This window comes from Lynx rufus, unplaced genomic scaffold (assembly GCF_022079265.1).
Source record: "Lynx rufus isolate CCGP_SWC_20201006 ecotype Redwood Valley unplaced genomic scaffold, mLynRuf1.p SCAF_23, whole genome shotgun sequence".
Lineage (NCBI taxonomy): Eukaryota > Metazoa > Chordata > Mammalia > Carnivora > Felidae > Lynx > Lynx rufus.
Window position 1 is genome coordinate 9,882,169 of NW_025814838.1, and position 13,264 is coordinate 9,895,432.

The following is a 13,264-nucleotide window of genomic DNA, read 5'->3' on the forward strand; positions in this document are numbered from 1 at the left end:
TGGCCTCTATTACAGGGCTGAACTGTATTGACCCAAAATTCATATGCTGGAAATCTGAACCCCCGAAACCTCATAATGTAACCATATTTGGATATAAGGCCTTTAATTAGGTGAGTTATATTACAGCCATTAGGGTGGGGCCTAATCAAATCTGCCCGGTGTCCTTATCAAGTAGAGGAAATTTGGACACGTAAAGGTACATACAGAGCAAAGACCAGGTGAGGACACAGTGAGAAGGTGACCATCTGCAAGCCAAGGAGGCATCAGAATGAAACCAAAACTGTGGACCCTGACAAGGACCATGACCTTGGACTTCCAGCCTCCAGAACTGTGGAAAAATGCATTTGTGTTGTTTAAGCTAGCCAGTCCGTGGTATTTGGTTATGGCAACACTTGGCAGGCCAATACATCCCCTATCTCAAGCCCAAGTTTTTTGTTTTGGGGGTGTTTTTTTAGTTTATTTATTTATTTTGAGAGACAGTCGAGTGGGGGAGTGGCAGAGGGAGAGAGAGGAAGAGAGAGAATCCCAAGCAGGCTCTGTGCTGTCAGCACATATGGGGCTTGAACTCATGAAAACATGAGATCATGACCGGAACTAAAGTCAGATGCTTAACTGACTGAACCACCCAGGCCCAAGCCCAAGTTTTAAAAGCATCCTCATATCCGAATGCATGTGAAACCTACAGAGTAGATCTTTCTCCTTTGTTTATACATCCAGTAGAAACAGGAGTTAACACAAGCAATGGAGGTTCATGGAAAGGCATTCCAGATAGAGGCTCTTAGCATATGGTAAGTGAGCAAAAATGTTGCTCTCGGAGCGAGTCCATATTTCAATGCAGAAGCCAAAGAAGCACAAAACAGCTTTAAGATGACACTGAGAGGGAAAAAAAATTACTTCAAACATCAGTTCAATGGGCTGCCTTCACTAACCCCACAGATAAGTCTCCCATAGTGTCCTGGGCTTCTCCTTCACAGCACCTGTCACAATTACATTTAATTACTGTTCAATAGTAATTAAATTGTCTAAATTAATCTGCTAGAAATGAAGCACAAGAGGGCAGAGTGTGTCTTGACTTGCTCAACATCTTATTTATAACCACTTGGCACATATTTGTTGAATGAATGAATGAATGAATGAATGAATGAATACTGCCACCAACTGCTAGCAGGGATGATACCAAAAAATTTTAACTCAGTTGATGAAATTTTGTTGATGAAATGAATTAACGAATAAATAAGTGAATGAAAAAGTGAATCAGTGACTGAGCACTGATTGGATGCTTGTGTTTCAAATGTATGCTAAATGTTTGCAAAATTCAGTTCCAATTAGATTTCACAGTAGTGATTACTCAAGAGGGGATGTCTCCCCTGAGTAATTTGGTAAATTGCACCTTTCTGCTAGATGCTTCAGTTCTAAGTACCGTCACATGCCTTGTGAATCATTTGGCAAATCTGCAAAAAAATGCCATATATTGGGGCATCTTGCTGGCTCAGTCAGAAGAGCATGCCATTCTTGATCTTGGAGTTGTGAGTTCAAGCCCCACATGGAGTGTAGAGATTACTTAAATAAAAAAAAAAATAAAAAAAAAAAGACTGCTAGGGATGCCTGGGTTGCTCAGTCAAGTTAAGCATCTGACTCTTGATTTCAGCTCAAGTCATGATTTTGCAGTTTGTAACATCGAGCCCCGAGCTGGGCTCTGCACTGACAATACAGAACCCACTTGGGATATTCTCTCTCTCTCTCTCTCTCTCTCTCTCTCTCTCTCTCTGCCCTTCCTCTGCTCATGCACTCCCTTTCTCTCTCAACATAAACATTTTTTAAAAAAGAATGCTATATATACTGCGTGTGTGTGTGTATACACACACACACATATGTTCCACACATCACTGCTGGATTCATGTTTGATTCAACAAGACTTAGATGTTGACTTATGTGTCAACCTCACAGGGGCTAAGTCCAGTCCACACCCACCCCCACCCCAGTCCAACCACAAAGACTTGTACTTGATACGCAATAAAGTTTGTAGACAAGGCCTCTCGTTGTATTTTACCTTTGGGTAACATGGGATGTTTTTGTTCAAAACCATGAACAAATGCAGGTTCCCCAATTCAGAAACTTCACATTTCTGTTTGAGGATCCCATTTTTATTCAGGCTGGACTATTTGAGCACCAGTTTCCAAACTTTTGTCAGGTCTGGGAGCAGAGATTTCTAAGAACCAATAATTCATATGCACATCTCTTGAAGACTAAATGCATAATTCCCAGGCTATCTCTCCCAGGTTTTTGTGAACCAGTTTAAATGTTACAATAGTCTTTATTTTAAAATCCCAAATATTTTATCTTGGGAAATCAGCAATCCAGGTATAAAAAACCAGCAGGAAATGGCCAAATTTACTTCAGCATTTACACTGTGGTCAGTTTCTGCTCCTGGCTAATGATTTAAATTCCCTCCTGGGAAGCTCCAAAAGGCCCAGGGGTCATGGAAGAAGTTGTTCCATCTTGGTATTTTCATTTGATGGGTGTGTGGCTGCCGCAATAAACATTACACCTTTGGATTCTCTTCTTGAACTGATCGCCTAAATCGCAGGTCTGGGTTGGACACAGAAAAGAGTCGTTAGCACAGATATATACCCTGCCTCACATCTCCAAGGTTAGACAAAATTCAAAATCACACAGCTTCTCATGCCTCCTGCCTACTCATGCTAAGTTTCTTCAATTCTCCCCTGGAACGTCCATCATTTGGATGCCATCAGTAAATGCGATCCCAAAACGATGAATGGGTTTGTTTGGTTCCTCCCCAGTATTCATTCCCCTCTGGCCTCAGCTCCAGGTTTTCTTTGGGAAGCCCCTCTTCCCCATTCTCAGTCCTCGTGGTCTGTTAGGTTGTACCACCTCTATTTACAGATCTCTGATCTGGCAAATGAAATCATCACATTTTCATGGCCACAGCAACTGGTTCATGGTGCACATGTCACCCAGTTGGATCCAATGAAACACAGTGAGAATTCTGGGTGTCTCATTCCTTCCCACTAGACTTGAACCTGAGAAGGTACAAGAGGCTGACAAAAGGGTCTTGCAATTGTTAGGAAGAACTATTTGAGAAAGGAGCTAACGTGGAAAAGAATGGAACAGAAAGAAACCAGGTTCTGGTAACATATTACATCCCAGCTTCTGGCCGCACCTCAAGCAAGAATTATTCTTGGATTTTTGCTGAAGCCAGCTTGGGTGGGTTCTTTTCATTGAACGAGTAACTGACACATGAGCAGTTCTGACCCTCTACCTTGAGATACATCATTTGGTTAAATGAGGTCTTCAGTGCCAACGCCCTTACTCACCATGAGCAGCATTGTGTTCCCTGACATGCAAAGGGCTTGTTTGCTGAAAGAGAAGAAAAGCAGTGGCCTCATCACTGGAAAAGAATACAGGCCCACCTCCTGTTGCCTCGTTGGTGGGATTTGTGAGCCCCCACCATTTTAAAATTAAGATATGGCAGATGAAGACCAAAGCTCAGCCACAGACACAGCAAAAAGGTTTGGTTTGGTCTTTTAGGGACAGTAATTCCATTAGTTTATCGGTTCATTTATAGACATTTACTGAGCATCGACAATATGCCAAGTAATATATTAGGACCTGGGGCTGTCAGGGTACAGATCAAGACTCTGCCTGCATAAGATTTGCAGTAGGGCCTGTAGATCCCATAACTACCTCGTGCTGACAATATCAATGTGTACAGATAGTGAATGGCCTGGCAGTCTCTTCCGACAAGGTTCTAACTTCTTAAATCAGTGGCATTTGAATTAAGATGGGTTTATGGTTGGGGTGCCTGGGTGGCTCAGTCGGTTGAGCATCTGGCTCTTGATTTCAGCTCAGGTCATAATCCTGGGGTCATGGGATCGAGCCCCACATCAGGTTCCATGCTGAGTGTGGAGCCTGCTTACGATTTTTCTCTCTCTCTTTCCCTCTGCCCCCTCCCATGCTCATGTGCTCTCTCTCTCTCCCTCAAATAAATATTTTTTTTAATTTCTTTTAATGCTTATTTATTTTTGAAGGAGAGAGAGACAGAGTGTGAGTGGGGGGAAAGCAGAAACAGAGGGAGACACAGAATCTGAAGCAGGCTCCAGGCTCTGAGCTGTCAGCACAGAGCCCGACGCGGGGCTTGAACTCACGAACCACGAGATCATGACCTGAGCCGAAGTCGGACGCTTAACCGACTGAGCCACCCAGGCGCCCCTCAAATAAATATTTTTAAAAAGATGGGTTTACTGTTTATTCATATTTTCCAGGACACCAAGGATGCCAGCAAGGGCTTTGGAATTAGAACAGGAATTAAACTGGTAAAATCTTTTTAAGAGCATGATATGGCAATTATCTTTTAACATCATTATGTGCACGCCCTTTGGCAAAAATACTCACATAAAAATAATTGAAACAAAAATATTTCACTACACAGTTTTTAGTATTTAAAAAAAACTGAAAACAACCCAAATGTCCATATATGTACAGACCGAAACAACGTCCGAAATACAGTACTAAGTGATGAGGGACGCGATTATGATACTATGTGTATAGTAAAGCCCCAGTTTTCTAATAAACAAAAAATGTTAGTAGATGCATGTATATTTGTGGATGCCCAGGGGAAAAGATCTGGAAGAATGTACACTGAATCATTCACACGGTGGGGTGAGGGCATTTTCCTTCTCGGTGGGATATACTTCTGTATGATTGGATTATAGAAAAGATGTGTGCAAACTCCATGAGGGCCTTCACCATGACAGGTTGAAAGAATGAGTATTATTTGTTAAATAAAAAATAGAGAAATGTTTAAACATAAAAAGTGAAGTGCCCCATGTCATTCTAGTTTCCTGATGCACTTTTCCCAAGGAGGCAAGTCTGTGTCACAGGGATCCGAAGGCGACCTTCACTCTCACCTCTACATCCCTCCTTTCCATGGTGAACGAGCTGGTGTTTGCTCTCTTCTCCATATCCTGCAGCTTGGCCAACTTTTCTATCAGGAACATTTTATCTTTGCCCTCCTGCCAAGAAGGAAAGCAAAAACAAGAACAAAAACGTGGAGGTTGGTGTGAGCAAACGATGGAAAGAAGGTTGATTTTTTTTTTTTTTTTTTTTAGGCAGGTAGGGTTCCAGACACAGGATAGAGACTGCCACCATGTTTTCTCTTGATGAAAGAGTAGGAACATTTCACAGCAAAGCCAAATTAACCCATACCTTCCTGAATTGGCACATTCTCCACTAAAGCAATTCCAGCAGGCTCAAGTAGCAGCCTTCTCTATCCCGCAGCTAGAAGTAACTTACACGCCCAGGACTGTCTGAAGGCCCAGGACAAATGGTGTATAGCAGCCCCTTCTCGGCATGCCCTCCGTCTCAGAACCCTGTCTGGGCACCCAGCACTGCCTGGGCTGGCCCTGTCTTCCCATTGAGAATGTCAAAGCTTATATAGCTCTGCATCGAGGGACATCAAACATATTTCACCTGGCAAAGTTATCAGTGTTAATGGAGTAGACCAGATAAACACCTCCCAAACTGGGAAGAGGAACAAAGGAAAGGGCTATATCCTCCCCAGGAGCATGACTCACTTCCCTGTGAATCTGTTGCAGATGAGAGGGCGGTATAATCCACCAGTGTTGAAGTGGGCTAGCAAGCACCATTGATGGGCTGTCCGGTCTAGACCAATCCCATTTCTCACACCCTTGTTTCTCCTTCAACTTTCAGTCACTGATTTTAGCAATTAGCTAGTATTATTATTTAGCATCCAACAATTAATGCTGTGGTATTTGCTTCATAATAATTTTCTATTTCCCTCATTCTTTCTACTTTTATTCACTGGAATTCTGCAAAGAAGAGCTGTCCTTGGGAAATGGCATTTTAAACAACTCCACAAGGGGCACCTGGGTGGCTCACGTTGGTTAAGTGTCTAACTTCACCTCAGGTCATGATCTCACAGTTTGTGGGTTTGAGCTCTGTGTCAGGCTCTGTGCTGACACCTCAGAGCCTGGAGCCCGCTTCAGATTCTGTCTCTCTCTCTCTCTCTCTCTCTCTCTCTCTCTCTCTGCCCCTTTCCTGCTTGTGCTCTCTCTCTCTCTCTCAAAAATAAAATAAACTTTTTTTTTTTTTAAAGCAAGTCTGCTAGCAGCCTTGGATATAGCCAACCTGTTTGTAAACTGCTGGTCTGTAACAGCTGTTTCCATACTTTCATGCCAAATAGAATTACCTGGAGAGCCTGCAAAAATGCAAACTCAGGATTTATCTAACTCATCTTGACTCAGGGAGATAAACCTGCATTTTAGTTAAAAGCACAAACTTTGGGGTTAGCTGGTTCAAATCCCACCATTTACTAGCCCCATGACTTTGGGCAGCTCACTTCGCTCTGTAAACCTTAGAATCCTTAATTTTAAAATAGGGATTAAAGATGTATATGTCCCAGTGCGAGTAATAAAAATTAAATCAGAATTTTTGTTCATTATTTAGCACATGTCAGGCATCATGTAAGTGCTCAACAAATGTTATCTGTTGCCACTGCTGGTTAGAGGAGATCAGGGTAATTGGAATTTGCATTTTTAATAAGCATCCAAGAGTTACTGATGTAGGTGATCACACTTTGAGAAGGACTGTTATTAGCCTATTCCCAGCCCCTTAGGCTGGGTTCCTCTGGAGACAATGTCCCTGTCTTTGTGGCGCATCCTCTGGACAAGATTCCCAAGCATGCAGGCCTGCAGTGATGCTTCTGGTGCCTCCCTGAAATGATGCCATCTAAATTCCTCCCCAGTTTACCTGGTACTGACCTTACAATAGAAGGCTTTAGAAACAAATCTCTCCCCTGGTAAGATCTCTGTAAGACTTGCCCAAAACAATTCAAAGTGCTACATCAGAAAAATACAGGTGATGCTTCTGGAGACGAGCAGGGGAGATCATAAGTAAACCATGCCCTTTCTTTACACCATCTAAAAGACCAACTCAAATGATCTGAAACCCAAAGGTTCAAGCAGCTAGAACCATGAGGAATCTTGGGCACCTGGGTGGCTCAGTTGGTTAAGCATTGGACTCTTTATTTTGGCTCAGGTCATGACCTCATGGTCATGAGATTGAGCCCCAAATCAGGCTCCATCTGCATTGGGCATGGAGCCTGCGTGGGATTCTCTCTCTCCCTCTCTCTGTCTGTCCCTCTCCTGCTCACTCACATATGCACTTGGCGCAGTCTCTTTCACTCCTTCAAAATAAATAAATAAACATTTAAAAAACAAAAGAACCCTGAGGAATCCTGCTTCTTCCCCAAGTTCTTAGATGTAAGTGTTCATGTCACAATTACATTGCTATTTAGAAGAGAGAACGAGTCCAGTATCAATGAGCATCCGTATTCGCAGACTGTGGTCTCTAAATACCATCTCACCAGGACTCCTTGAATAAATGTCTGACTGGTGTTCTGGGACAGGTAATAAACAAGAAGAGCCTGGAACATCTTGTCCTTTCAGAGAGCAAGAAAACTATCGAAGACTTTCTGGGGTCATGTCAAAAGAACCCGGGAACTAATTCAAAAGGAATTTGATTAGCAATGAATCAATGAGGCCATTTAAGCATAAACAAATTATTACAATTGAAAGAAGCAAAGTATACTTAAATCTATGAATTCATAATGATAATTTAAAAATCCTCACTGGCCACATTTGGGGGTTGCTAGGAGTAGTTGGTTGAATAGTGTCTCCTTTGTAAAAATATTTGTCCAAGTTAAACCAACCCCAGTACCTGCGAATATGGCCTTGTTGGAAATAAGGTCTTTGCAGACATAATTAAAGATTGTCGGATGAGATCATTCTGAATGAGGATGAACCCTAAATTCAATGACAAGTCCTTAGAAGAGAAGGAGAAAACAGGCACACAGAGAAAAAGAATTTGTGAAGATGGAGGTAGGAATGGGAGTTATGAAGCCCTAAGCCAAGGAACAGCCAGGTTAGCCAGTGGCCACCAGAATAAGCTAGGAGAGGCATGGAACAGATTCTCAGAGCTCCAGAAGGTACCAACTTCCTGACACCTTGATTTTGGACTTTGGCCTCCAGAACTATGAGGTAACAATTTTCTGTTATTTTAAGCCACCAAGTTCGGGGTTATTTGCCATGGCAGGCCTTAGGAAATGAATACCCTAGGGTATCAACTCAGCATTTCAAAAACTGGTCAATGAAGGGGGAAAAAATCATGCATTTCTCTTTCCTCTATAAACTGTATTTCAAGGTAATCAAATAGTTGAGCAAAAATTATTTTTTTCATAGAAAAATTCTAGCTAATAAATGCAAAAGAAATGGTAGGATTAGAGTACTACTGTTCTGTCATTTCTAACGAAATCAGTGGGTCTTCTAGGCAATACTCCTCAAAGGCTGCAAAATCCATCAGGTGAAAGGAGAGTGGGGAGCTTTCTGATGGATGGGTCAGGCTAACAAAGCATGGACCCACTGATCACTTTTCACATCACACAAAAAGAGACATGTAGACATTTTATGTCTCAAGGGGATACCGTAAGAAGTGCATAGCATCATCTATGAAGTGTTCTGGCTAAAACACTGAAATGGATTTAGTCGGGTTTTTAAATCTCATTGCCAGGGTACAGGAAATAAAAAGCATACTAAATACCACCACAAGGCTGCAAATCAGATATATCCAGAATGTGAGAACTACTACAAGACAAAGGACCTGTTTTCTTCAACGATAAATGGCAAAGAAGAAGGGAGGGGTGAACAATTATAGATTAAAGGAAACAACAGACATATGGACCAAATGCAACATGTGGCACTATCCCAGACCCTGATTCGAACAACTCGACTGTAAAAAGACACTTCATGGGACCAATGGGGCAATTTCACCTTTGATTGCATGTGAGACGATAATAAGGAATTATCAAGTTTTCTTTTAGGTATGATGAGGGTATTATGGTTATGTTTTTTTTTTAATCTCTCTCAGACACATAGAAATTTTTACAGATAAAATGATATAAAGTCTAGGATTTGCTTTAAAACAATCCAGATATTTGCAGTGAAGGGTTAGTGTAGATAAAATAAGAATATACAAAAAAAAATTTAAGCTTATTTATTTATTTTTGAGAGAGAGAGAGTGTGTGCATGAGCAGGAGGGGGACAGAGAGAGGGAGAGACAGAGAGAATCCTAAGCAGGCTCTGTGCTGTCAGTGCAAAGCCCTACTTGGTGCTCAATCTCTCAAACTGTGAGATCATGAACTGAACTGAAATCAAAAGTCAGACTCTCAACCGACTGAGCCACCCAGGTGCCCCCAAGAGTATACAAATGTTGACGGTAGTTGGTGCTGGGTGGGGGGGCAGATGTAAGTTCGTTGTACTATTCTCTTTTGGAGTATAACTGCAAGTTTGCATTATAAAATGTTTACAGAAAAGTGGGAGGATGGGGCGCCCGGGTGGCTCAGTCGGTTGAGCGTCCAACTTCGGCTCAGGTCACGATCTCACGGTTTGTGAGTTCGAGCCCCGCGTCGGGCTCTGTACTGATGGCTCAGAGCCTGGAGCCTGCTTCGGATTCTGTGTCTCCCTCTCTCTCTCTCTCTGCCCCTTCCCTGCTCACAGCTTTGTCTCTCTCTGTCTCTGAAAACTGAATAAACCTTAAAAATATATATATATAAAAAAAAAAAAGAAAAAAGATACCAGAGGAGCTAACTGAACTTACATTAATAATCTGTTCATGGAGCAATCTGATCATAATCTTCCTTCCCTCTGTGATCTGCCAGTAAAGATAGGTGATGATTCTGGAGAAGAAAAGAAAGAATGACAGACACTTGTGCCAATATTTTGCAGGCCCCAAATTCCAACTGGTCTCAAAAGAACTGAGATATTCTCTTGCAAGTGGATTTTGTCCCAACAGTTTTCCTGAAAAGTTGTGTCTGGATGAATTACAGGTTCGATACATCCGAGCAACCTGGCTGCACGTGGAATCACATGAAAGATGGAAAAAAGACTCATTCCATGGCCTGTCCTCAGATTAATTAACTAGCATCTCTGGGCATAGGGCCAGACAATAGTATTTTTTTTTTATGTTTATGTTTTTATTTTGAGAGAGAGAGAGAACACTTGGAGAAGGGGCAGAGAGAGAGAATCCCAAGCAGGCTCCACATGTCCGTGCCGAGCCCAATGCCGGCCCCATCCCACGACCCTGGGATCATGACCTGAGCTGAAATCAAGAGCCAGATGTTCAACTGACTGAACCATCCACGCACCCTTATTTTCTTTCTATTTAATATGGAGCACTCCATTGGTAGTATAACCACATCCAGACCTGTCTTCAAAAATTAAATTCCAGGGGCGCCTGGGTGGCCCAGTTGGTTAAGCATCCGACTTCGGCTCAGGTCATGATCTCACAGTTTGTGAGTTCGAGCCCTGTGTCGGGCTCTGTGCTGACAGCTCAGAGCCTGGAGGCTGCTTTGGATTCTGTGTCTCTCCATCTCTTGGCCCTTCCCCTGCTCATGCTCTGTGTCTCTCTGTCTCTCAATAATAAATAAACCTTAACAAAAAAATTTTTTAATAAAAAAAACACAAAAATTAAATTCCAGGAACAGATGATGATTAAGAATCATTCAAGTATTGCCAAATATAAATGTAAAATAAAACTTGGCTGTAATATAACTATCTCACAGACTTCTAAATCAATCTCCCATGTATTTTAAGTTTACAAAATAAATTCCCACAAGAATACAGAATGAATATAGCATAAATTCTCATATGGAATATACTTACCTCCAGAAACTATATCAGTTAAATTGGATAATAAAGGCTTGGAATCAAAAATTTCATAAAAGGAAAAAAAGATGTGCCCAGTGGGTAATATGAAACTCAAAGTAACTTCTTAAAATAGGATCATTTAGGGGTGCCTGGGTGGCTCAGTCAGTTAAGCACCTGACTTCAACTCAGGTCATGATCTCGCAGCTCCTGAGTTTGAGCCCCGCGTTGGGCCCTGTGCTGACAGCTCGGAGCCTGGAGCCTGCTTCAGATTCTGTCTCCCTCTCTGCCCCTCCCTGACTCATACTCTGTTTCTCTCCCAAAAATAAACATTAAAAAAAAAAAAAGAAAAAAAGAAAAGTGAATGGTAATTTCAATTCCTGTTCCAGTATATCTAGCACATCTACCTTTAACTCGAGCTTGCTGAGAACCACATCTCCACCCCATACTGAAACCTGTAGATCTGATGGCTTTAAATTCTTGATGTAGCAATTCACATAGCTCATCAAAATTAGAGTCACATGTATGACTCCGGCATCTTTTCAGGTGCAGAGGAGTAAAAGACAGAAAGCCAAAGAGTACCGTGGAGTCCGCTCCACCTCAGGCGTCTGGCACCCACCCCTGGCGGTGGGGCCAGAAATAATTGTTTTTATTTGAAAACAAAAGAACGCTATCACACATATGAACAATGCCCAACCCATTTGAACATAATGCCAATCTTAGAAAGCATCACACATATAATTTTCCTAAGCATTCTCAAATCCAAATTTTCATTTTGTTTTCATGCTATTTCTTAAAAGGGGACACAGCAGGTATTGCTTTCTTCATAAAACAGGCAAAAAAAAAAAAAAAAGCTCACAAAAAAAAAATGAAAACACCTGGGACAAGATGATAGTAAGCAACTCTTAAAAATTCAAGGGCATGGGGCGCCTGGGTGGCTCAGTCGGTTGAGCGTCCGACTTCGGCTCGGGTCATGATCTCGCGGTCCGTGAGTTTGAGCCCCGCGTCGGGCTCTGTGCTGACAGCTCAGAGCCTGGAGCCTGTTTCGGATTCTGTGTCTCCCTCTCTCTCTGACCCTCCCCCGTTCATGCTCTGTCTCTCTCTGTCTCAAAAATAAAAACGTTAAAAAAAATTTAAAAAAAAAAAAAATTCAAGGGCAAAGTCAGGAGCATCCAGAACACTGAGCTACACTGTAGCCGTTTGCTCTCCTGGGAAACATTCCCCAGACTATCCACGTGTCTTGTTAATGACACGTTTTCTCCACCAGTTTCCCAAAGCACTCCACTTACAACACAATGAGGGTGAGGATGAAAAAGAAGTGCACGCTTCCGATGAGGTTCTGGTAGATCCAAACAACCCACAGGTAGCCGGGCCTTTTACTCAGGGTATCGATCCAGCTGTAGATGGAGTGAATGAAGAAGGGCAGACCTCGAAATGGGCCACAATCAGCTGAAGGTTTCAATCTGGTAAAACGGGAGGCAGGAAAACATCTGCAGCGTGAGTCTCTAGTATAGCTTGTTCTAAAACCAAACTGTCCTTTCTGGGTTCTGGACCTGGAACCAGCAATGCCTGCCTGATGTACCCATACCCTCCCTCCCAAGGAAGCCCTCTCCCTCACGGCCTCAACAGGTATGTTTTGTCTGTGTGACCCCACTGAGGCTCAGCTCCTAGACAGGGTTATATCATCTGATCTAATGGTAGCCGATCCCAAGAGTGGCAGTGAACTTTGTGGTATCCTGGCTTGAATAAATGAACTAGGTGATCAGATTCTTTTTCTTGGGAACTTGAACTAAGACATATGAAGAAGGGACCCTGCAATCTATGGAAGGTGAGGTTGTGGCAATGAGGGCCACATGCAGTCAGTTGTTATGAAGTACCAGAAACTAGCAGGAAACTAAACTGGTTAGGAAGAGAGAGAAAAGAGAGAAGCAAAGACATCATAAAACAGAGTAGCCTGCCCTGAAGCCACTTGAGTTCCTGATGGTTCCAGTTCCATCTGTATCCTAAAAATCAACTCCTGGGGCACCTGCGTGGTTCAGTCGGTTAAGTGTCCAACTTTGGCTCCTGTCATGATCTTGCGGTTCGTGAGTTCAAACCCCACATCAGGCTCTGCACTGACAGTCTGCCTGGGATTCTCTCTCTCTCTCTCTCTGCCCTTCCCCCCACTTGCTCTCTCTCAAAATAAATAAACTTAAAAAAAATCAACTCTTGTTTGTTTGCTTCATTCATTCTATAAAAGCTTATTTCACCTGTTCCAAGTGCTGTGCTAGATACTAAGCCCTTGGGGATTCCATAGCTACAAGACAGACATGGTCTCTGTCCTCTCAGGTTTACATTTTAGTAAGAAAAATGGACAACTAATGAGCTAATGATTAAACAAAGATTCAAGCGAAGGCATTTCTGACTGTGAACGGTGGAGTGAAGAAAAGAAAGTGCCCCTAGAGGGAGAAGAGGTGGGAAAGACAGTAGGCAAGCATGGTCATGAAGGTTAGATCTTGAGGATGACTTCTGAGCTGAGACCCAGA

The 13,264-nt window shown here is 42.5% G+C and overlaps 1 protein-coding gene across 1 annotated transcript in view; it reads right to left on the bottom strand.

The window, feature by feature from the left end:
• Positions 1–2,542: 2,542 nt before the first annotated feature.
• Positions 2,543–13,264, bottom strand: part of TMC5 (transmembrane channel like 5) — a 47,472-nt gene continuing 36,750 nt past the window's right edge. Inside the window, exons 16-20 of the mRNA XM_047087836.1 lie at positions 12,029–12,202; positions 9,694–9,772; positions 4,929–5,033; positions 3,336–3,378; positions 2,543–2,589 (exon numbers count right to left, since the gene is read on the bottom strand). Coding sequence (XP_046943792.1) covers positions 2,543–2,589; positions 3,336–3,378; positions 4,929–5,033; positions 9,694–9,772; positions 12,029–12,202 — 448 coding nt within the window. The remainder of the gene's footprint in view (positions 2,590–3,335; positions 3,379–4,928; positions 5,034–9,693; positions 9,773–12,028; positions 12,203–13,264) is intronic.